General features: G+C 39.2%; 1 protein-coding gene across 1 annotated transcript in view; it reads right to left on the bottom strand.

Moving 5' to 3' along the window:
* LOC126412141 (uncharacterized) overlaps positions 1-23,096 on the bottom strand; it is a 98,417-nt gene that overhangs the window by 4,835 nt on the left and 70,486 nt on the right. Inside the window, exons 4-5 of the mRNA XM_050081593.1 lie at positions 22,314-22,470; positions 15,507-15,669 (exon numbers count right to left, since the gene is read on the bottom strand). Coding sequence (XP_049937550.1) covers positions 15,507-15,669; positions 22,314-22,470 — 320 coding nt within the window. The remainder of the gene's footprint in view (positions 1-15,506; positions 15,670-22,313; positions 22,471-23,096) is intronic.

Genomic DNA, 23,096 nt, shown 5'->3' with positions numbered 1-23,096 from the left:
GCAAATGTGAATATTCAAAGGATACTGTGACATTTTTGTTTACAATAACATGACAGAAAGTGGTACTAAAATGATGTACTGCTAACATTCCGACAAACAACTATGAGTGTTTAAAAATCAGTATCTGTGATTAGCATGCATAAAATATTGTAAATAAATTAGATTTTGTAGTTTTTGATCTATGCTGCTCTTGAAAATTAGTAAATTGTTTGGAAAATTGACCCTTACAGAAGAAAGTGACTTTTGACAATCTCATATTTTGATTTTTTTTTTTTCCAAATTATGAGGCTATATGTTGTTGGTGTTATTGATCATTTAGCCGTGCTGAGGCTCGTGTTGGTGCCGTATGTAGGTTTCTGCCAGACCGTATCGATAAGTTGGCATGGTTGCGTTGTTTGTCTTCTTCTCATGTTCACTGGTGCCACTCGATTTCGTAAGCACTGCCTGTCTGCTAGTGGCAGCAGCGGCACTTATCAATATGTAGTTCTGCTGCCCTATCTTTGGGACAACCTTGTCCTTCTTCCATGTGGTGTGAGTGTGGAGTTCGGTTGGGGACGCAGGAGCAGCGAGGTCCATGTCCATGCAGAGCGACAACACGCCAGGTCTGCTGGCAGCGTGTATGGACAGCTGGATCGAAGGGCAGTGGTCACGAGGGTGCACGACCTCCTTGAAACCGGATCCTGCATGTTTAAGTTAAGTCCATTGCAATTCGCATAGAGAAACCTCCACCATTGTGAAATCTCGCAATTCTCCAGTGACTTGGGTTCACACTGCTGCGAGTGGAGTAACTGGGGAAGGCGGATCTGATTAGCCTTCCTGAACTTCTAATTACTATTTACGATTTTCAGCTTCTTACATTGTTAAGATCAAACAACGGTATTTTTCTATCTTGTGGCCGCTAACGCCCCAGTTACCTGCCCTGGGGGTTAGTGTATGTAATGGCAGTGTACATTTCCTCACCTTGCCACCACTGTCCTGTGAGGTGTGGAAGTTTGACAGCTTCTTGATTGTAGTTTGGATGGGGTTCTTCTACCTCAGTGGTAGTCATTCCTTCTTGTTCTGGGCGCTCTAAGCACAGTATTCTGTGGGCAGAGCCCAGACCGCCGGTTCCGGCTTTGGCATAATTTTACACCTTGCATTTGTTTTGTTGGATGTCAGGTAGCCTCATCAAGATTATCATTAGTCACTCGTTAGACTGCCACTAGTCCCAGTTACCATCTTGTGATCTGAATGCAACTCTTGGCTGCCTTTCTTTTCACTCGTGAAAGTGTTTTTGGTGTGACCTACTCAGAGGTCGATTCCTGGAGCACCGTCTGTCACTGGCCCTTGTGTTTTATTTTATTATTGTATTATTAAGTTACCATCATTTGTATCACCTGTTGTTTGTTTTTTTAAATTAACTTTTGCTATGCCATTCACCGTTTGGCAGTATATTTGTTAAATTTTTATAACTGCCATTATTGAGTTAAAGGCCTTCAGCCATGATTGCGGTTACTGCTTTAAATTTCTGTTTGCGACCACACTGGCTTGTTTTCAAATATTATTTGCTGTCTGTATTTTATGTATGTTTGTTAAATTTTTTTAATAATTACCATTTTGGGCATTAAAGGCCTTCAGCTTTGATAGTGGTTATTTGCCTTAAAATTCTGATTGCGACTACATTGTCCTGTCTTCAAAATTATTGGCTGTCTGTATTTTATGTATTTGTTAAATTTTAAATAATTGCCATTTTTCGCATTAAAGGCCTTCTGCCATGATTGTGGTTACTTGCCTTAAAATTCTGATTGCGACCTCATTGAGTTGTTTTCAAAAATTATTTGCTGTCTGTATTTTATGTATGTTTGCTAAATTTTTTAATAATTGCCGTTTTGGGCATTATAGGCCTTTAGCCGTGATTGTGATTACTTGCCTTAAAATTCTGACTGTGACCACATTGGCTTGTCTTCAAAATTATTGGCTGTCTGTATGATATGTATTTGTTAAATTTTAAATAATTGCAATTTTTCGCATTAAAGGCCTTCACCTGTGATTGTGGTTACGTACCTTAAAATTCTGATTGCAACCTCATTGGCTTGTTTTCAAAATTTTTTTATTAAAATAAATGAGTGCATAGCAAACCAATAGTAATTGATTCGGGCCCCGTCCACAATCGTAACCCAATCCTGCCTTCCTTAATTACCAGGTTTCAATCATTAACAAATAAAAATAAAAGTATGAGGATATACATCACTCGCTTCTTCACTTTTGCTAAGACATCTTGAATAAGGCATGTTTATCACTGTCATCTCCACTTTTCCATCAGAATACTACACGACATACTGCGATAAAAGTCACAGGATGGGTATCTGATATCACACAGCATCCGTTCTCATACATAATTTGGTACAGCAAAACTTCAAAAGTGAAAAATCATTTCTGAAGGAAGACTGAGTTGCACAGGTTAATTTACTAATTCAATATTTGTAATCAGAAGATTGCTGAGCAGGCAGATCTCTCCACACTGCCCTGTCAAAAGGATATAATGAAATCACTATCTGAAATACTTCTGCAATATTATGAAACTATTAGAAACATTCTTTGTTCTGTGAGCTGGAAAATTACCCACCTGAATCTCTGATTATTCTGAGAAAACATGAGCCGGCCGGTGTGGCCGTGCGGTTCTAGGCGCTTCAGTCTGGAACCGCTTGACCGCTATGGTCGCAGGTTCGAATCCTGCCTCGGGCATGGATGTGTGTGATGTCCTTAGGTTAGTTAGGTTTAAGTAGTTCTAAGTTCTAGGGGACTGATGACCACAGATGTTAAGTCCCATAGTGCTGAGAGCCATTTGAACCATTTTTTTGAGAAAACATGACAGGCATAAAGTAGATAAATATTCCACAAACAGCCTACATTAAGTGTCATTTATAGGAGGGTCAATAATTCAATTCAACATGTCGCAACTAAAGAATACGGAAAAACCGAATAGAGGAAAATTCGGACTGGAGAACAACAATATGAATTAGGCCAAATTGCTGCTCACCACCTAGAGGAGGTATTGAGAGGCAACAGGCACATTTAAAAGTACGTTGAAAAGTAGACTAAGCTGTCAGACTAAGAATTTCATCAGATTTAGAAGAAACACACTTACACACACATTCATGGCACCATCCCATGCCAACCCATTCACGTTGCAGTGGAACGCGCAAAAGCTGGGAACACTACACGCTTGCCGACACCTGCAAGCTCAGCACTTACGCCATGCCAGCAGCTCCACAACCATAACCCTGATGCTGGGGCAATAACCAACATTTTGAGACATTTTGATGGTGCTTGGCGGACCACATACGTTGTCTCAACTGCAAGACGACCTGCCTTGTTTTGTATAAAAGCCGGGATGTTGACATAGCTGGGCTTCAAATTGGTGTCTGCTGTGTATTGGATACCGCTGTAAAGTCATCAATGTTCTTCCTGCGTAAGGCCAGTGCAGGATGGGATGAGTGTGGAACCAATGCTCTTCTAGCCGCTAAGCTGCCTGCCACTCACTACAGCTGGGCAGGACGTAACTGCTCTGTCAGCAGCATAACAAAGGCGTAAAGCTGCCCCGTGTGTGATGCAGCACTACCGAGGTACGCCAGTCGTGGAAGATGTTGGCACTACTAGGGCAGCAGTTACTGCCATTCTTGTGACCCCACTTCTTGCCACTGTGGACAGTAAGGATCATGCAGATGAAACATGGGAGGTGTGGGTCAACACTGGGCAGTGTCACTGGACAGAGGCGCACACCTGTACCTTCTGTAGCTTCCTGGAGCCATCTGCCTTCTTGCTGGAGACACTTTCTCCTTGTATTCTTCTCCCATAAGCCTTGCCAGTACACTGAACCCACAATACCCCAGTGGTAGAGCTATTACCATCCTCACCACTTGAAAAACAGCTTTTTCACCCCTCTGTTCTAGTCATTCTACCCCGACCTGCTACTGTGTGCTGTCACTAACTACCCAGGATCCCGAAACCCTCATCTTATTCATATTCACTGATGACATCTTCCTGACTGGACTGAGGACATTCTATCCACATTGCTCCATAACCTCAACACCTCCTCCCCATTCGCTTCACCTGGTCCTCCTCATCCCACCAAATCACTTTCCTGGATTTTGACATCTGCCTCAAACATGGCTCCATCAGTACCTCCGTCCACATCAAATCTACCAACCACCAACAATACCTCCATTTCAACAGCTACTGTTGATTCCACACCAAGAAGTCCCTTCCATACAATCTGGTCACCCATGGAACATGGTTGTTACACAAGCAAATATTCCAAGGTTTTAGCAGAGACCTTCACACAGCAAACTTATCCTCCATATATTGTTGATTAATAGAGCTCCCATGCCTTGTTTCCCCAGCCACCTACCATCCCTCACATACGCAATGACTGGCCACAAAAAGAGTGCCCCCCCCCCCCCCCCCCCCCCGTGACTAAGTACCACCCAGGACTGGAGCAGCTGAATCACATTCTCTGCCAGGGTTTCAACCTTCTCTCATCGTGCTCTGAGATGACAAATATCCTCCCCATCCCTCATCAAGTGGATAAGTGGATTTCCACTGTCCACCCAAACTACTGCTTTCCCATCCCTATTTCAACCCTGCTTCCAATATCTTGCCCCATTCCTCAGATCCCTGAAAAAGACCTAGATCCAAGGCCTTCCCCACACGTCATCCCATTACACCCTACTCCACTCCTGTCACAGGTATTTCCCATCCCATCAAAGGCACAGCCACCTTTGAAAGCAGCCATGGGGTCTACCAACTTAGCCACAACCAATTGCAGCACTTTAAATATCAACAGTTTCCCGTAAACTATCATATCAATAATAATTAAAGCAATATAGTCATGTAATTTAATTTTTGATATAATAATTAGTTCAGATATTTAAAAAAGAACTTTTTGATTGCATTTTATGTTTCATTGCATTGGAAATAAAGAAGAGCTATCAATAACTTCCTCTGGTACACGAGTCAACTGCTCCCAAAGTATCAGTTTGATTAACGTGGACTTACTTAACTTACAAGTCCTTTCATTCCAATCACTGGACACACAGGGCTTTGATGAAGCACTGTCAGTGGAATCAGTTTTGTGCCATTCCCTTCACTTCTCCCCGTGTCCTTCCCACACCTGTTGCTTCTCTCTACAGTGTCCTCTTCCACATTACCCTTGGTCTTCCTCTTCTGCAATGGCCTCGGGATTCCAATTCACAGCTTGTTTCCCTACTGCCATCCGATTTTTGCACAGCCCGTGTCCAACCTATTTTTATTTTCTTGCCTTTATCTGTACATGCATAGGCCTCAGAGCTCTTCACTGGACATTGTATCTGGCAAAAATACCAAAGAACTATGAATAACTTCACCAGTACATGAGTCAACATAACCGAAGTTTCATGTTGACAGCTTTAGATGTTAATTTAATTACAACCGACAAGATGATGGCTAATGAGAAGTGACCAATGCCCACTTTGAAAGTGGCTCATCTGTTAAAAACTCCTCACCAGCATGCACAGTGAGTGTCAACTGAATGCCTCGACAATGGCCAGGTATGAGCTTAAATGGTGGGTACAGGTGCTGTCGCCAAGGTCACTAGACAGTTGGTAACATGCAGACTTAGACTGTCTCACAGTTTTTCTCAAACCAAGCTAATAAAACTGGGAGCATTTCTCATCTCATCCTCACTCAGTTTCTTCTTCTCTTCCAGATCAGTTCATGGCAGACATGAGTTACCCTGTAGAGGACTTAGTGGATGGACCATTAGAATAAAAGGGTGTCCATCTTTGTCTGTTTTACATAAAAATGGTAAGCAAGTGTTGGCAAGGTTGGAAAGCCATGAATTCCTTGGTCCATTAATCACTGCTGTACAGAATATTAATTTTCACTAACTGTACTGAGAGTTATTCACTGTCACTGACACAGCAGCAATGCAGGTGTGGCCATTTCCTCTTGACAACCATTTCCTCTTGACAACTTGTAGCCCAGCCAGGTATAGAATGTATGTCGGGAGTTCCTTGTGAGGCCACCTTGTTTTTTCCAACCTTTTCTATATACTTCGGCCTTGTATATTAATCTCACAGGGCATTACAATGTGTTCTTCAAATCTGAGACTATGGTCAGAAACAACAATTAGGGTTCTCATTACCTTATCTGTGATAAGGACAGTTACTATTCTAAACTGTTAATTGGCTGGGCTCCACGGTCACACTTTGATCATTCCAGTGACTTGCAGAGAGAGATAAGAACACCAGTCTTGCTCATGGTGCTTCAATTAAGCTCGCAACTGCAGCATTATCCCCAGAATAGATTGTGGCCCCCTGGTTCATAGTCAGATTGGAGGCCTGAACCAGAGACTTTGACGGTTCTGTGACAAGCTAGGCTGTGACTTCCTAGACTTAAGACATAGGGTTGAGAATTGTGGTGCCCCCAATTAAATAGATCAGGGGTGCACTACACATCGGAGGCAGCTAACCAAGTGGGATGCGCACAAGATTTTTTTTTAGATTAGGCAACTCTCCATTCAGTCCAGCTAATGATAGCTGTGGGAAACCCAGAAGTATCAGTGTACAATCCAAAGAAATGTCTCCCAAGGGTGAGACTATTAAAATACACTGCTGGAGCATTTGCAACGAAGTGCCAGAGTGTGAAGCGCTCATGAAAAGCAGTGAAGCTCACATAATACTAGGTACAGAAAGCTGGTTGAAGGCTGAAACTGATAGCAATGAGATTTTTGGGGAAGGTTTAAGGTTATCTTGAAAAAGAATAGGCAAATGGGAAATGGAACTGGTGTATTTGTTGCAATGGACAAAAACCTCATATCCACCGACACAGAAGATTGAGGGATTGGCCAAGACTCAGTTGTGAAGGAAGTGTCTGGTCTGCAGCACAAGGTCAATGATATAGTCAGTTTGTAATAAAAATATTTCTGTTACTGATAAATCAGATATATGTACAGTATTTAACAATAACTTTCTGAGCATTGCTAGTGAATTAAATAAAAATTTAGTTTCTACAGGGAATCATACAACTCTCTCGGCAAATGGTTTTCCGAGATTGACATCTAAAATACTCCTCTGTGATACAGACAAAGGTGAGATTGAGTCAATAATTAAATCACTGAAGACTAAGGACTCTCACGGATATGATGCAGTGCCTAGCAGGATATTAAAGTGCTGTGCTGCACATGTCAGCCCTGTATTTAGCCATATTTGTAATTTTTCCTTTAGGAATGGTCAGTTTCCTGAACCATTAAAGTACTCAGTAGTAAAGCCACTTCATAAAAAGGAAGAAAGGGATAATGTAGACTTATTTCTATGCCATCAGTGTTTTCTAAAGTTATTGAAAAGGCTGTGTAAGTACAGGTAATTGATCATTTTATATAACATGATTTGCTATCAAGTGTACAGTTTGGTTTTAGAAGTCGTTTAACATCTGAAGATACTATATTCTCTTTTCTCTGTGAGGTACTACATGGGTTAAAGAGAAGGTTTCGAATGCTAGGCATATTTTTTGATTTAACTAAGGCGTTTGATTGTGTTGATCACAAAATATTGCTCCAGAAGTTGCACCATTACAGAACACGGGAAGTAGCTCACAATTGGTTCACCTCTTACTTTCACAACAGACAGCAAAAGGTCATTATTCACAGTGTTGAGATTGGCTGTGATGTGGGGTCTGAATGGGGTACAGTCAAGTGGGGGTGCTCCAGGGTTCAGTGTTGGGGCAACTCATGTTCCTTATTTATATAAATGATATGCACTCTAGTATTATGGGTAACTCTAAATATTTCTGTTTGATGATGACACTAGCTTAGTAGTAAAGGATGTTGTGTGCAACATTGGCTCGGTTTCAAATAGTGCACTTCATGATTTAAGTTCATGGCTTGTAGAAAATAAACTAACAGTTTTTACAGTTTCTAACGTACAGTTCAACAAAACCTGTTGTTTCAGTTTCACAGAATGGGCATATGATTAGTGAAACTGGACAGTTCAAATTTCTAGGCGTTCAGATTGATAGTAAACTGTCGTGGAAAGCTCAAGTTCAGGATCTTGTTCGAACAGTACCTGAAGAGAGTTATCGTTTGACATGAAAATTAGTCAACTTTGCTCATTTTCATTTGCTTATGTCATATGGTATTATGTTTTGGAGTAACTATTCCCATTCTAAAAGGGTATTTTTGGCTCAGAAATGGGCGGTTTGGGCAATAAGTGGTGTAAGTTCACGAACATCTTGTCGACCCCTGTTCATGAGTATAGGTATTTTGACATTGGTCTTTCAATACATACATTCCTTACTGTCATTTCTTGTTAACAATATCGGCTTATCCCCAAGAGTAAGCAACTTGCACTCAGTTAATACTCAGAAGAAATCAAACCTGCATTTGGATTGGACTTCCTTAACTCTTGTGCAGAAAGGTGTGCAGTATACTGCTGCAGCCATTTTCCAATAAGCTACCACTAGAATACAAGAATCTTAGCAGTAATCCAAGCACTTTCAAATCAAAACTGAAGAGTTTCCTCATGGGTCACTCTTTCTATTCTGCCAAGGAGTTCTTTGAAAAATTAAGCTGATTCTTGTTGAATTGTTGATTGTGTTTACTTATACTTATGGCTTGACTTTTTTCAGGTTTATAAACATTTTATTTTTATCTGTTATTACTTTTATGTTGTAATTTCATGTACTGACACATTCCATGACCTTGGAGATTTGCTCCTCAATTTCGTTCTACGGAACTTGACATGTAAATAAAATAAAAAAAATAAAGTATGAAGGGTGTGCAAAAAATTATAATAGAGTCCTTCTATCAACCACCACATCTCCTTATGATGTAACCAAAAACTTTACAGAAAACACCAGTTCGCTTGTAGATAAGTTCACTAATGATACTGTAATCATTGGAGCAGACTTTAAAAATCCAACAATCAATTGGGATAGTTATAGTTTTGTTAGTGGGGGCATGACTAGGCACCCTGTGAAGCTTTACTAAATGCTTTCTTGGTAAACTACTGAGGTTGGCTCTGAGCACTATGGGACTTAACAGCTATGGTCACCAGTCCCCTAGAACTTAGAACTACTTAAACCATACTAACCTAAGGACAGCACACAACACCCAGTCATCACGAGGCAGAGAAAATCTCTGACCCCGCCGGGAATCGAACCCGGGAACCCGGGTGCGGGAAACGAGAACGCTACCGCACGACCACGAGCTGCGGACGAAACTACTGAGAAAAGATAGTTCAGAATCCCACTCATGATGGAAATACATTACATCTAATGGCAACAAACATACTTGATCTCTTTGAGGAAGTCCACATTGAAATGGGGATCAGTGACCAAGAGGCAACTATAGCAAAAATGATTACCACAACAGAAAGAGCAACTAAAACAAGCAGAAAAATTTGTATGTTCAGCAAACTAGACAGAGAAACAATAGTACCACACCTCAATGAGGAACTTGAAACTTTTAGCTCAGGACAGAAGCTTGAAGAGGAATTATGACAAGTTCAAATGGACAACTGACCATACACTGGACAGATATGTATCTACTAGGACAGTTCATAATGGGAGAGACCCTCTATGGTATGGAGTCAGTGTAAAGAACCATGTGAGGAAAGAGCGGATACACCACAATAGGTATAAAACATAGCATAGGGCTAGCTAGAGAGAGAGAGAGAGAGAGAGAGAGAGAGAGAGAGAGAGAGAGAGAGAGAGATAGATGCGGAACTAAACATGCTTGGCAGTCATGAGAAAAATGTGTGACCTCTTCAGTGACTACCATAACAGCAGAACATTGTCAAATGATATTTCACAAAACCAAACGTAATTCCAGTCATATGTAAAGGCTGTTAGTGGCACCAAAGTTAGAGTACAGTCACTCCTGGGTGAGATTGGAATTGAAGTTGATAGAAGCAAAGCAATAACACAACTGCTTAACTCTGTTTTAAAATGTTCCTTTACAAAGGGAAACCCATGAGCGTTGCCCCAAATTAATTACTGTTCCACTTAAAAGATGAGCGAATAAATATTAGTGTCAGTAGCGTTGAGAAACAACTGAAACTATTAAAACTGAACAAAGCCCCAGGGCACGATGGAATCTCTATCAGATATTATACCCAATTCACAGCTGAGTTAGTCCCTCTGTCAATTATGATCTATTGTAGATCCACTGAGCAAAAACTGTGCCCCACAGTTGGAGGAAAGCACAGGTCACACCTGTCTATAGGAAAGGTAGCAAAGGTGATCCACAAAACTACTGACCTTTACATCCATTTGTTGTAGAATCTTGGAAGATATTCTGAACTCAAACATAATGATGTATCTCAAACAGAATGACCTCCTCCATGCCAAGTCATTGCACTTCAAGTCTGATGCATCAACTTACTACCAAAGTTAGGTAAATTGTGTGGTCTCACTGTTAAGAACTGTTATTAATTATGTCTTATTGTGTAACCACATTTCTGTTCCAGTATTACCTTGTCAAGCAAGGTTTAACAGGATGGCTACACAGATTTGGGTGCAGAAATCCCTAAGAATTACAGGTTGATGATATCATAAAAAGTTGCTGAGAAATAATCAGGGGGGGGGGGGGGGGGGGAAAGGGGTAGTGTATCTCACATTATAAAAATGACTCTCTTTTCCTCACAGCTGTGACATATTAGCCAATAAGCAGAAGTTTAACAGTGGTTTTTTGAGTTATATAGAATATTCAATATAATGAATACCAACATCTTTTAAGAGAGCTCTAGAAATATGTTTTCTGCTACCATGGAGGTTTGGGCTGAAGTTATAGTAACATTCAGCTCCAATATACCCTATATATATACAAGTAGAAAAACAGTACTTGCAGTCACCTAAGGAATAAGAAAATTTTGTTTTCATATTTACGTAACTAATGCCACCCTGAAAACTGTATATAGCTATTTTGGTCACTGCACCTCTCTATGTGAAGAAACTCTATTGAGGAAACTGTTAATACGCTCACTGAGAACATAATAAAATTTTTAAATAAATATTAGGTTGACATCTTCTGACCTAGCAAAGGCATTTGATTGCTCAAATCACAAGACTCTACTAAAGAAATTTAAGTATTTATGAGGTACATAGTGCAGGACAAGCTTGGTCTAGTGCCTATTTCAGAAACAGAGAGCAGTAATTTATTACATTTGAGTAACGTGAATAGGGAAGCAGAATCATTTTCTTGGGGAAAAAATCACAATGGGTGTTTCACAGGATTCAATTGTGGGACTATTAATGTTCTTGCCCTATATTAGTAATCTACTACTTTAGCTAAATAAGCAGAAAAATTGCTCCTTTTTGCAAACAATACAAACATTATTGGCGAGTTGATCAATGAGGCACCCACAGGGAAAATACTAAATGATGTATTTGTGAAAGTTATTGGTTTTGTACACATGGAGCAGCTTTAAAAAATATAAAAAAAGGCAGCTCATTCATTTTCAAACTGTCAAATATATGCACATATTATGAATGCAGTTCACCTACAAAAAATAATAAACAAGGTAGAAAGCTGTAAATTCTTGGGTGTGCATACTAATAAAAACTTAAATTGGAAAAACCAGAGTATATCTGATGAGACCTTTAGAGGCACCTACTTTTGCCATAAGAATAATTGCTAACTTCAGGAACGGAAATCAGAAAGTTAACATACTTTACATATTTTCAGTCGCTGATGTTTTATAGCGTAATATTCCGTGTTAACTCCTTCACTACTCACTTAGGCAAAAGGTACTGCCCAAAAATGATTAATTAGAATTACATATCCATATCACACACATATACCACAGTGATCACTGTCCTGAGTGGGCTCCCAGGTCTGGGTCCATCATTCCTGCAAGCTGGGGCCAGCATCTCCTCATACCTAAAGTTCGAGGTAGCTGCTCAGTCAGCTTCAGAACCAACTGCAGCCTCAATTGCTCACAGCCCTCTACAACCATTTCTGGCAGTCATAGTACATCATCATCATCATCATCTACTGTTTCTGGCAGCATCACAGCACAATAACCTGTGTCCCTGTATGCAACTGAAGTACCAAATGAAGCCTATATGGTGTAATCTGGCTCCCACTGTCAACACAGTCACTGCCTCCAGCCACCAAGTCAACTACACTGATTTGTTCTGCAGCTGCAGACCATATAATGCTGGTGCACCCCCAGACCTTCCACATTATGACACAGTTGCAGGTTCACATCATAAGGACCTAAATCTGGTTGAGATCAACCTATGTTTACTTTCTGACATGTAAATCAAAGCCCCATCCTTTCTGACATGTAAATCGAAGCCCCATCAGTAGTTTCTCAAATTCACAACTCCTGTGGATATACTTATCTTCAGCGTTTCAGGTCTGTGACTTCTTATGTTGGCCAAGGTTATCTTAAAAGATTTGAATAACAAACAAAAACTTTATGTAATACTTGTTTCTTATTATTAGGCTGCAGCAGAAATAAAACCATGTATCCGTTGCACTTCAATACGGCTGCCGTCAGAGTTGCTCAGAGATGAACAAACAGTGCCACCTGAAATTGTCATACTGTATGAACCAAACTAAACCTGTTGCTCCAGTCACTCTGTTGCTCACTGCAGTAACACACTACCTTCATTACTGCTGACTATTTTTTTTTTTTTAATTATGGTGGCTTGTGGCAACATTTTAATGTCATCAACCAAGCCATATCTATGAATTACAAAACATTTTTAGAATCAAATGGACTTTTATACAATTTCAAAATATACTGAAGGGTAATATTAAGCATGATTCAGTGCATCCAAATAGTATTTAGGGATCCTCATAGACTGTTAGCTGCGTTCGCATGCAAATCTTTTTTTTTTGTGGTATGTGGTAAGTTGAATGGGAATAGAAGGGCTAGAAACATACTAAAGTGAAAATAAAAATGTCTAAATAACATTGAACAGAATGTGATTGCTATGTCTATCAAATGAATTCACTGGACTAGTAAACACAAATCTGTAACCAGCCTTTTTCAATGCATAGTATTTTGGTAGTTATTTATGCATTTTATTTATGTTTTAATTAATTAAAACATCATCTTTTAGAAGAAACAAGTTATTTTTCTCAAGCTGTTTTGATCTAATACTTTGACTGCGATATCTCAACTGATAAAAAAAAATGCTTTTTGAAGACAGTTTCAAAAAATAAGTTGAACAATGCTGGTATTGCTATGCCCCACAAAACCTGTGATGTCAGTGCAAATAAGAGGTGGTTCTGACTTTCAATAAATGTTATTAATGTTGAATATGATGGAAGCTGATAACATAAACTTAAGTAAAAAGACTGGTATGAAAAAGAGATGGATAATTTCAAGCAATTTTACGTTGTCACCAAAAGCGTCTGTTATATTGCACCAGAAGCAATTTTTACTATGTGAAAACTTAGTTTATGATCAGCAAAGAGCCTTCTATCTGAAACATTCGATTAAGTGCAGACTGAATGCTTGTAGTCGACCTCAGATTGACAAAAAGAGTAGTGAATTCAAAAGAATTATACCACGTGGTCATCTCAGTAATGAATACTTAAAGTATGTCTCCCTTTCATTGTCAATCCCACTGTACAGCAGACAATAATGGTTAACAGAGGAGACAGCCTGTAACTGAGAATAAATCTGGAACTGACATTCAACAGACCATCTACATGCATCACATAGGACTTGTATCGGTGTATTATTAGTTGGCTTGGACTTCTTTTCACTCAATACATTCTATGTACTGTATGCAATTCCTTTGTTGATAGATTATGGCAATTCATGTTTTAAAACTATGTCTACAAGTACACTGAACTGTTCAGTTACTACCAATAATCTTACTTGAACTGATATGCAAGTGTTCACGCATGTTGTCCACCACCAGTTCTTACCTTCTATGATCAGTAAATGGTTGTCTGATCGGAAATTAGAAAAAGTTTAGATTATATTCTTGTACAATGCTTTTTCAGATTTAATTTTGTAATATGTGCAAAATAAATGCATTTCAGGAAGTAGTCCACAAAATAATACACGGAAGTGCCCAAGAAACTGGTATAGGCATGTGTATTCAAATACAGAAATACGTAAACAAGCTGAATATGGTGCTATGGTCGGCAATGCCTATATAAGACAACAAGTTTCTGGTGCAATTGTTAGATTGGTTGCTGCTGCTACAATGGCAGGTTATCAAGATTTATCTGTATTTCAACGTGATGTTACAGTCGGCAGATGAGCGATGGGACACAGCATCTCCGAGGTAGCGATGAAGTGGGGATTTTTCTATATGGTCATTTCACGAGTGTGCTGTAAATATCAGGAATACGGTAAAACATCAAATCTCCAACATCACTGCAGCTGGAAAAAGATCCTGCAAGAACGGGACCAACGATGACTGAAGAGAATCGTTCAGTGTAACAGAAGTGAAACTCTTCTGCAAATTGCAACAGATTTCAATGCTGGGCCATAAACAACTGTCAATGTGTGAACCATTCAATCAAACATCATCGATATGGGCTTTCGGAGCCGATGGCCCACACATGTACCCTGGATGACTGCACGACACACAGCTTTATGCCTCGCCTGGGCCTGTGAACATCGACACTGGACTGTTGATGACTGGAAACATGTTGCCTGGTCGGACGAGTCTCGTTTCAAATTGTATTGAGTGGATTGATTTGTATGGGTATGGAGACAACCTCATGAATCCATGGAAGCCAGTATGGCAGCAGGGGACTGTTCAAGCTGGTGGAGGCTCTGTAATGGTGTGGGACTTGTGCAGTTGAAATGGGACCCATGATACATCTAGACATGACTCTGATAGGTGACACATACATAAGCATCCTGTCTCATCACCTGCATCCATTCGTGTCCATTGTGCATTCCGACAGACTTGGGCAAGTCCAGCAGGACAATGTCACACCCCCACATCCAGAATTGCTACAGAGTAGCTCCAGGAAAACTCTTCTGAATTTAAACACTTCCACTGGCCACCAAACTCCCCAGGCACCAACACTACTGAGCATATCTGGGATGCCTTGCAATGTGCTGTTCAGAAGAGATCTCCACCCCCTCTTACTCTTACAGATTTATGGAAAGCCCTGCAGGATTCATTGTGTCAGTTCCCTCTGACAGTACTTAGTCGAGTCCATGCCATGTCGTGTTGCGGCACTTCTGTGTGCTCGTGGTGCCCCTACACGATATTAGGTAGGTGTACCAGTTTCTTTGGCTGTTCAGTGTATGTATCTATTGAAAGCCTGCAAAGTTTCATGCCTGTCTTACGATTCATGAGTTTTTTTACTTGTGTTTGATGCAGGCAATTAACTTGTCAAATTAATAACTTCCAATTATTGAAATAAATATCTTTCAATTATTTGTATGTATAAATAAAGTAATAATGCATGACAACCGTAAGACTACAAAAAAGCACCACTATTTAAATACAATGCTCAAGTACTACAGAATAATTGCTAAGAATGACTGTAAATGTCTAACTTGTTATCCATGTGTATATATTGTCTCTCCATGCATGTGCTTCGAGCATCTGGCACTCAGTTACACCTTCAAAGTGCACAAAATCTTCATTTAGTACTGCCAAATCACCTGGACATATTTTGTCCCTCCAGAAACGTCTTGCATCGACACTGAGTCCTGAAAACTAATCAGCAATTTCTGTAAGACGTGACAAATAAGTTAAAAGAAGTTAATAACATTTCAGATACTATTCTCTAACATAAATATAGTGGAAGCGACACCATCTGACTGAGACTTAGAAGCTAACATGAAGGATGAATAAACATTTCAAGAGAATAAATTACAGTTCATTGTGTGTTCTGCCAGAATTACACCATATTTACACTACAGTCATACCTAGCCAACAGCAAGGTTGAACCACCTGAAAATGTCGGACAGTTGCTCCAAGGAAATATTGTGGAATTTGGACAACGTGATCCAGTGGCAAACCTGTGAAGACTATTTACAACACATCTGCCGGGAAAGCTTGAAGAGTCAATAAGAAAATTGTCACAAAGAAAAGTACAGCACCTTCATGCTTTCAAATCTCAAGCATTTTCAAAGCAAGGGCATATAGGCAGGCAAGAGTACCAAATTCATGAAATGCAATTCATTGTTATTAGAAAAAGGATCACAGTATAATTTGGTCAAATGGTTTTACTTTCAAAACTAATTCCTGCAGATTAGGTTTCACAGTTTCGTACAATTCAAGAAATACTTTTTTTACTCCACAAGATGTAATTTACTTTGGAGTAAAAATATTTCCAAATGGCTAAGACATCTGAAATGGACATGCCATAAAGCTACAGAGCATGTTACTAGAAGAAGCAACTTAAGCAACAGTTACCATCCTTATGTTAATTAAATTGCAAAGACAATTAATTATGTTTCATATTAAATGGTCACACAGTTGAAAGACCAATGTTACAGCAAATCCTGCTTTTTCACAATGAAATATTGTCTGGTAATGCACAGTGGTTGATAGGATAAGAATTATGATATTACATTTCTGACCTTAAATGGTGGTCATCACACACTGATTATAGAGAAAAAAAACACGGCTGTGTCTCATGAAACATTCATTCCTGTTTATGAAATTAAAATGAAACTACAGGGACCACACTTCAAAAAATTAGTAGATGATCTCTGATCAACAAACTAAAAAGGGAGAACAACTTGACTCAATCAATATCATTTACAGAGGTAGTGATGCTTCTTTTTTAAGGATGTATGGCAAAATTGTTATCAGAACTCCAGCTGCATAAATTATTTCATGAGAACACCAAATCACGCATAAGTCAATACATGTTTCTGCTCATTATGAAGTGATTACTGAAGAATGAAAAGCTGACAGGAGAACCATTGTATTTCCACAGCACAATTAGGAAACTGGAAAAATGCTGATGTAATGTATCAAGACACAACAGCCACAGCTGCTTATCTCCTAAAATCTGATATCAGGCAGGATATCCTAGTTTTCCTTTCAATTGCTAACACAATACTGCCTTCAAAGGTGAAGAAAGTTTCTGAGAGATTTAAACTAAACAACTGGTGAAAATCTGAAGCCATACCTGTGTCTTTCACAGGCATCACTTACTAACTGAGCCATTGGAACACCTGATATGGACTAAAGGAGTGAGGTGAAATAAAAACCCTAATTCTGACAATAAAACGTATCTTGTGTGAAAGTTTTTGTAGGACATAAATATTTGTGGATTAAAGGAGAGCACTCACCAAAAAGAAGAAGCATTGAGATGTTGATAGGCACACACAAAAGAAAGAAGACTTGCTAGTTTTTGGAATTATACTTTAACAAATTAGAGTAAAATACACACAGAAAAATGTGTGTGTGAAATGTTATGGGACTTAACTGCTACGGTCATCAGTCCCTAAGCTTACACACTACTTAACCTAAATTATCCTAAGGACAAATACGCACACCCATGCCCGAGGGAGGACTCGAACCTCCGTTGGGACCAGCCGCACAGTCCATGACTGCAGCGCCTTAGACCGCTCGGCTAATCCTGTGCGGCATACACAAAGAAAACACACACACACACAGGATGGAGTAACATGGAGAGGCTGCACCAAACCCATCTTCAGACTGAACACCACAACAATGACAACACTCAAATATAGCACAGTTCTTTCTTTTCAGATGGACATCTTACAAATTGTCAAAGTATGTGAACTGTAGGTAACATGGTAGACTTACAAATGAACCTAAAAGACAGAGCAAGAAATGACAACTTCCAAGACTTGTTTAAGATAGCAAATATAGTGGAAAAACTTCAAAACAATTGCCCCATTGGTACCGATATGTTACAGGCTGTGAACATAAACCATATGACAAGAACAGTACTTGACACAGAACAACTGAAAAGGAGCCCTGGCCACCCACCAAATACATGGATTAGGATCCTTAAGAATGGCCTCAAATTGATGGGACTGCATCATGAAATGACACAAATTCAGGGTGATTATAATTGAAGTTTCAGTTTCAAAACATTGTAAAGGAAGAACCACTGCTTTGAATGACTCAAATTTGAATGGAATATTATCGAAACTTTATGAGGGGGAAAAAATTCCCCACTAGATGGTGCTGTTAGCGTCATAACATAAATGGGTTCGGCAGATGAATAGCAATATGATGATATGCTGTAACTTGTGCAGTAAACCAACAATATTGTGCAATGCACATGACCGCATAAGTTTGGCATTCAACAGCTGTGGCATTGTTAGTTAGGTAAGCCCATCCATCATGGAAAGGCTGTAATGCATCGGACAGGAAAAATCAGTTTTTAATTGCCCTGTGGCCAAAAACCACATAAAAAAGCAACAATGGAATTGGGTTTTCATTCTCATGAAACAGGCACAAGACATATTCAATATGCTGTGCACCACTTTCTGCCAAAAGCAGAAATCAAAAACAGCATGTTCAACAATAGATTGGAGTGTCACATTCAGTGTTGTGCATTGCGTGCCTTTAATTCTTTGTTTGTAATTACAGTAACAAACACAACATCTTTTGAATAACCCCTAAGCCAGAAGTCACATGGAATAAAAATCAAGTGATCTGGACAGTCTTCAGGCTGTAGGGAAATAATTCTGTTTGAACAGGCCTCAGAACGCCCAATGGTACCAACCAACTGCAGAGCCTTCCTCTGCTGACAGGTGTCAATGGATGCAGATATGTGGTCAGCACACCACTGTCCCGGCTGTTGTCAGTTTCTGTGACCAGAGCTGCAACTTCCCAGTCAAGTAGCTCATAAACTGACCTCACAAGGGCTGAGTGCGTCCCACTTGCCAACAGCACTTGGCAGACCCAGATGGTGGCCCATTCAAGTGCTAGCCCAGCACAACACTGCTTATCTTTGGTGATCTAATGGGAACTGGTGTTCCCACTGCAGCAAGGCCACTGGATCTCTAGGGAGATGATGGCTGATAACTCTAGCACTTACAAAACGTCTCTGCAGCGTCTGCTTCACTGGCTGCGAAATGTGCAAAGGGGCACCATCCTTCATAAAAATGATCTTATCCATGCATCATGCTGTTGAAAGGTTGGAATGATGTTCATGTGCAAAATGCTCTCACAGCATTTACCAGTGATGGTACAAGTAACAGGATTCATCTCTTCAAAAAAATAGGCCGTTCAATAAATGATGCCACCAACCTGCACCATACAGTTATGTGTGGAATGAAGTGGTATTGGTTGATGTGCAAGCAGATTTTTCTTTCCCATATTCCTCGTCTGTCCATAGACTGTTCCTTGGCCATTCACAGTCCACTTGCATGTGAACAAGAAATTTTAAAGAAAATGTTTGTCTTATTGGCAGTCAGTGCATGAAGCACCTCCTGAACACATTCGCAGAGCGTTTGAATCTGGAACTTTAATTATAATCACCCGGTTCATTCAAATTGGCATACCAAGACTAGGAAGACAGATCCTGAGTGACACAGGAAATAAGTCATGGAAGAAGAAGATGATGAAGAAGGAGTCTTTCAAATGGTAATCAGTATCATACAATAATGTTGACTAATATGAAAGATAAGGTCATACAGGATATCCTCTGAACATATGACCAGTTTGAAGAAATGTTGAAGGATAGAACAGTGAGTGTTTGTCAGAAACAAAGATATGTTTAATATGCACCAAGGATGCACAATACTGATAGTCATTATCTCAATATATACAAATCACTTTTACTGACAATGTTGTTTGCTGGAAATACAGTGTGTCCCAAGTGGAATGGTCAATTTTCACAGATATGACAGGAATTTTCATTTGAAGTAAAAAAACTTCTGAAGGATGCTATTCCAAAGATTTAAGGGACATTTGTTTTTACGCTAGTGGCATGCATGTGTGTCTTACCCACCCAACCTCTTTGATGTTTTACTCTACCCCAACCTATGTTGCTGCTGTCAACCTCTTTGCATGGGATGTCTTTCTGCCACTAAACTAACCCACGGAACATGCAACATGGTGTGCTGTGAGTGAATTTTTGGGAGCGACTGAGAGTGAATCAGTGAGAAGCGTAGGGTAACTGTGTTTGTACATGTACTGGTTAAAATGATACACATCTACACTAATGAAGAATATGCAGATATGGTGTATGTTATGGCTACTACAATGGTAGAGTTCCTGTTTATTGTCAAAGAATACTGTTGATGCTTTCTGACAAGTTGAATTCCTGATTGTAGAGTGTTTACCAGAGTTATCAGAACATTGTTTGAAACATATATTCTTCGAAGTTCCCATTTTTCTTCTCAATGTTTAATTCAACAACCTGTGCATGAACTGCAACACATTGTTGAAACAGTGTTGCGTAGTCCTACTACCAGCATGTGGCGATGTTCTGCAAATAGCAATGTCCCGTGTACACATGTATGGCGAACATTAAATGAAAGAAAAAAAAAAAAACTTGTACCCATTTCACATACAGCATGCCTTCTGCCACTGGTTAAATGACACTTCCATTAATAGTATTTACTGATGAAGCAATACTTGACACAGAATGGAACCAACAACACACATAACAATCATCGATGGTTGCAGAAAACCCGAAATGATACAGTGGAAACCAACTTCCAAGATCATTTTTTGATCATATTTGGTGCTACATGATTGGTAACATAGCGATAGGTCTACCTATTTTAGAAGAGCAAATGATGGGACACAACTACTTGAATTTTTTGTAAAATTTAATTGTTGAAAAGCTTGAGGACATTTATTTGGCCACAATGACTGCAATGTACTTCCAGCCCCACCACGTTTTACCAGACTGCATTTACCCTAATTGCTAGTTGATCATAGTGGTACAATTAATTGGCCACCATCATCATCAGATCTTATGCCATTAGATTTTTGTTTATGGGGCTTGATGAGGTCGACAAGTACAAACGAAAAGTGAATGTGTGATATGAACTGGACGGTTGCACCCTGGACACTGCTGCCTTCATTAGAGAATGAACAGTGGCACTCAGCTACACAACACAACTTGTTCTCCCAAGAGTGCACAAGTGCAATGAATTTGATGGTGGGATATTCAAACATTTATTGTGAACTGTACAACAGCTGTAATGTGGTGTGTACAATAATGCTTAGCAGTGAGTGTATTAAAAATACTTATTTTGTAAAATGCATGTTGTAGGGTTTACTAACTGTTGTACATGTGTAAACTTGACACTGTATTGAATAACACAGAAAATAAATAACAATGAACATTAAATGTGTTCTATTCCAGAAACCATTTGGAACAGGGCATATGTCCATACGAGGTTTTTTGCTTCACATGATCTTTCCTGTCACATCCAAGAATATTGACAATTTCTCCTGGATCCTGTATATTACCATCTAGGGAGGTTTAGTACAGCTAATATCAAATTTTTATTTGATGCACAGAATTGGAGATCACTTTATATATGTGAACAAGTGTAATATAATGAAAAAAATCCAGAAGTATCTGATAACAATGTTAGTGAAAAACATTTCTGTACTGTCACAGCAAGTAAGCATATAGGGAGAACTTTATAAAGCAATGTAAGATGTATTACAAAGTGAGTGGGATGTTTCCCATTACTTACCTTCAAAAAGAACAGCCTACAGTACTGCAAATAGCAGCATTTCAAAAATAAAACAGCAAAATATAATATTCCCAAGTTTTGGCAGAACTTGTTCTTTCTGCAGGGAGGAACAAAGGTTTTATTAAGGAAGACTGGAAAAGTAGCACTGATCACTTGGGAAATCAGTTAATAAGGCCCCATCTGTTGTGAGGGGGGAAGGGAGGTACAGAAAAAGGCATCAGAGAGCATAGGAGGCATTAAACACTGTGCTAGCTTCAATTCAGAAATGATAAATGGGACAGAGTCAGAATTAAAAATAAATTCTGAGAGGAAGCAAAAAAGAGAAATGGAAAGAATAATTAATTAAGGAATAGAAAGGAAGGGGGGGGGGATGAAAATAAATGTATTCTAACACCAAATATTACAAAAAAAGGGGGGGGGGTGCTTTACTGACACAATTGTTGTCAGACTCACCTTTTTTGTGCCTGTAATTTTTTCAGTAACACATAGAATGCAATATGGTGTGTTTATTGCAAAGGAAAAAAAATATATATTCAAATTGTGATCCACATATGTGATGCTGTCTAAAACAAGTGGCCGTCACAGGGAAAAGTTGCAAAAACAGTTGAACCTATTTCAGCCAGTACCCAAGCAATCTTTATAGCATCATACACTAAAACTTATTATTATTCATACATTATCTGACAATCAGCAATTTACACTAACCTTATACCTCCAGATACTGATGGCACACACTGGCAGCTGTTGGAATGCAACTGTTGCTATCAACAATGGTGGCTCCTTGTCAAACTCTAAAGAGCAAATTTTCCACAATGAAACAATGTCATCCAATGACAGTACTGCAAACATTTCCTTGTAAGATCTGTGAAGGAAAAACAGACTGCCATTCAATGGGGAAAAAAGACAAAACACCTTCTATAATACATGGGTATCATCAAAGATGTGCATTTCTTACTGCGGAGAAAAAAAGGACAATGTAAATGAGAAGCTGACACAGAATAACATATTACATAATACAAATACACATTCCACATCATTACGAAGTGTCGTATTCATGATCTATGGAACAAGTATTAATCTAATCTAATCTAATCTACGATTTTCCATAAAGTAAGTTATCAGAATGCAAAAAAATATTGCTTCAAAGTGAGAATAACAAAGAGCAGACAATGGAGCTTTATGTAAAACAAAGGAAAGGCTATCATTCACCAATAGTGGACTGATGTGTTTCTAAGTGCCACACAACAGTCGGTTGTAAGTGAGTGGTTGTCTTTCCCTGACATTACATATTATTCTATGAAGGAATTTTCATTGTTAGTAGACAATGGACTTATGTGTCCACTGTAAAAAAATAGAGGAACAGTAGTGAACTCAACAATATATGGAGTTACATCTGTCACTGACAACTGACTCTTGAAATGAAATCCTGCAAACTGATTTTTGTAGGGTATTTGTCACATATATGCAAGCAAAGTACATATTTTATTA

The sequence above is a fragment of the Schistocerca serialis genome, chromosome 7, assembly GCF_023864345.2.
Source record: "Schistocerca serialis cubense isolate TAMUIC-IGC-003099 chromosome 7, iqSchSeri2.2, whole genome shotgun sequence".
Taxonomy (NCBI): domain Eukaryota; kingdom Metazoa; phylum Arthropoda; class Insecta; order Orthoptera; family Acrididae; genus Schistocerca; species Schistocerca serialis.
Note: the sequence above shows the minus strand (reverse complement) of the source record. Positions and strands in the feature narration are given on the sequence as shown.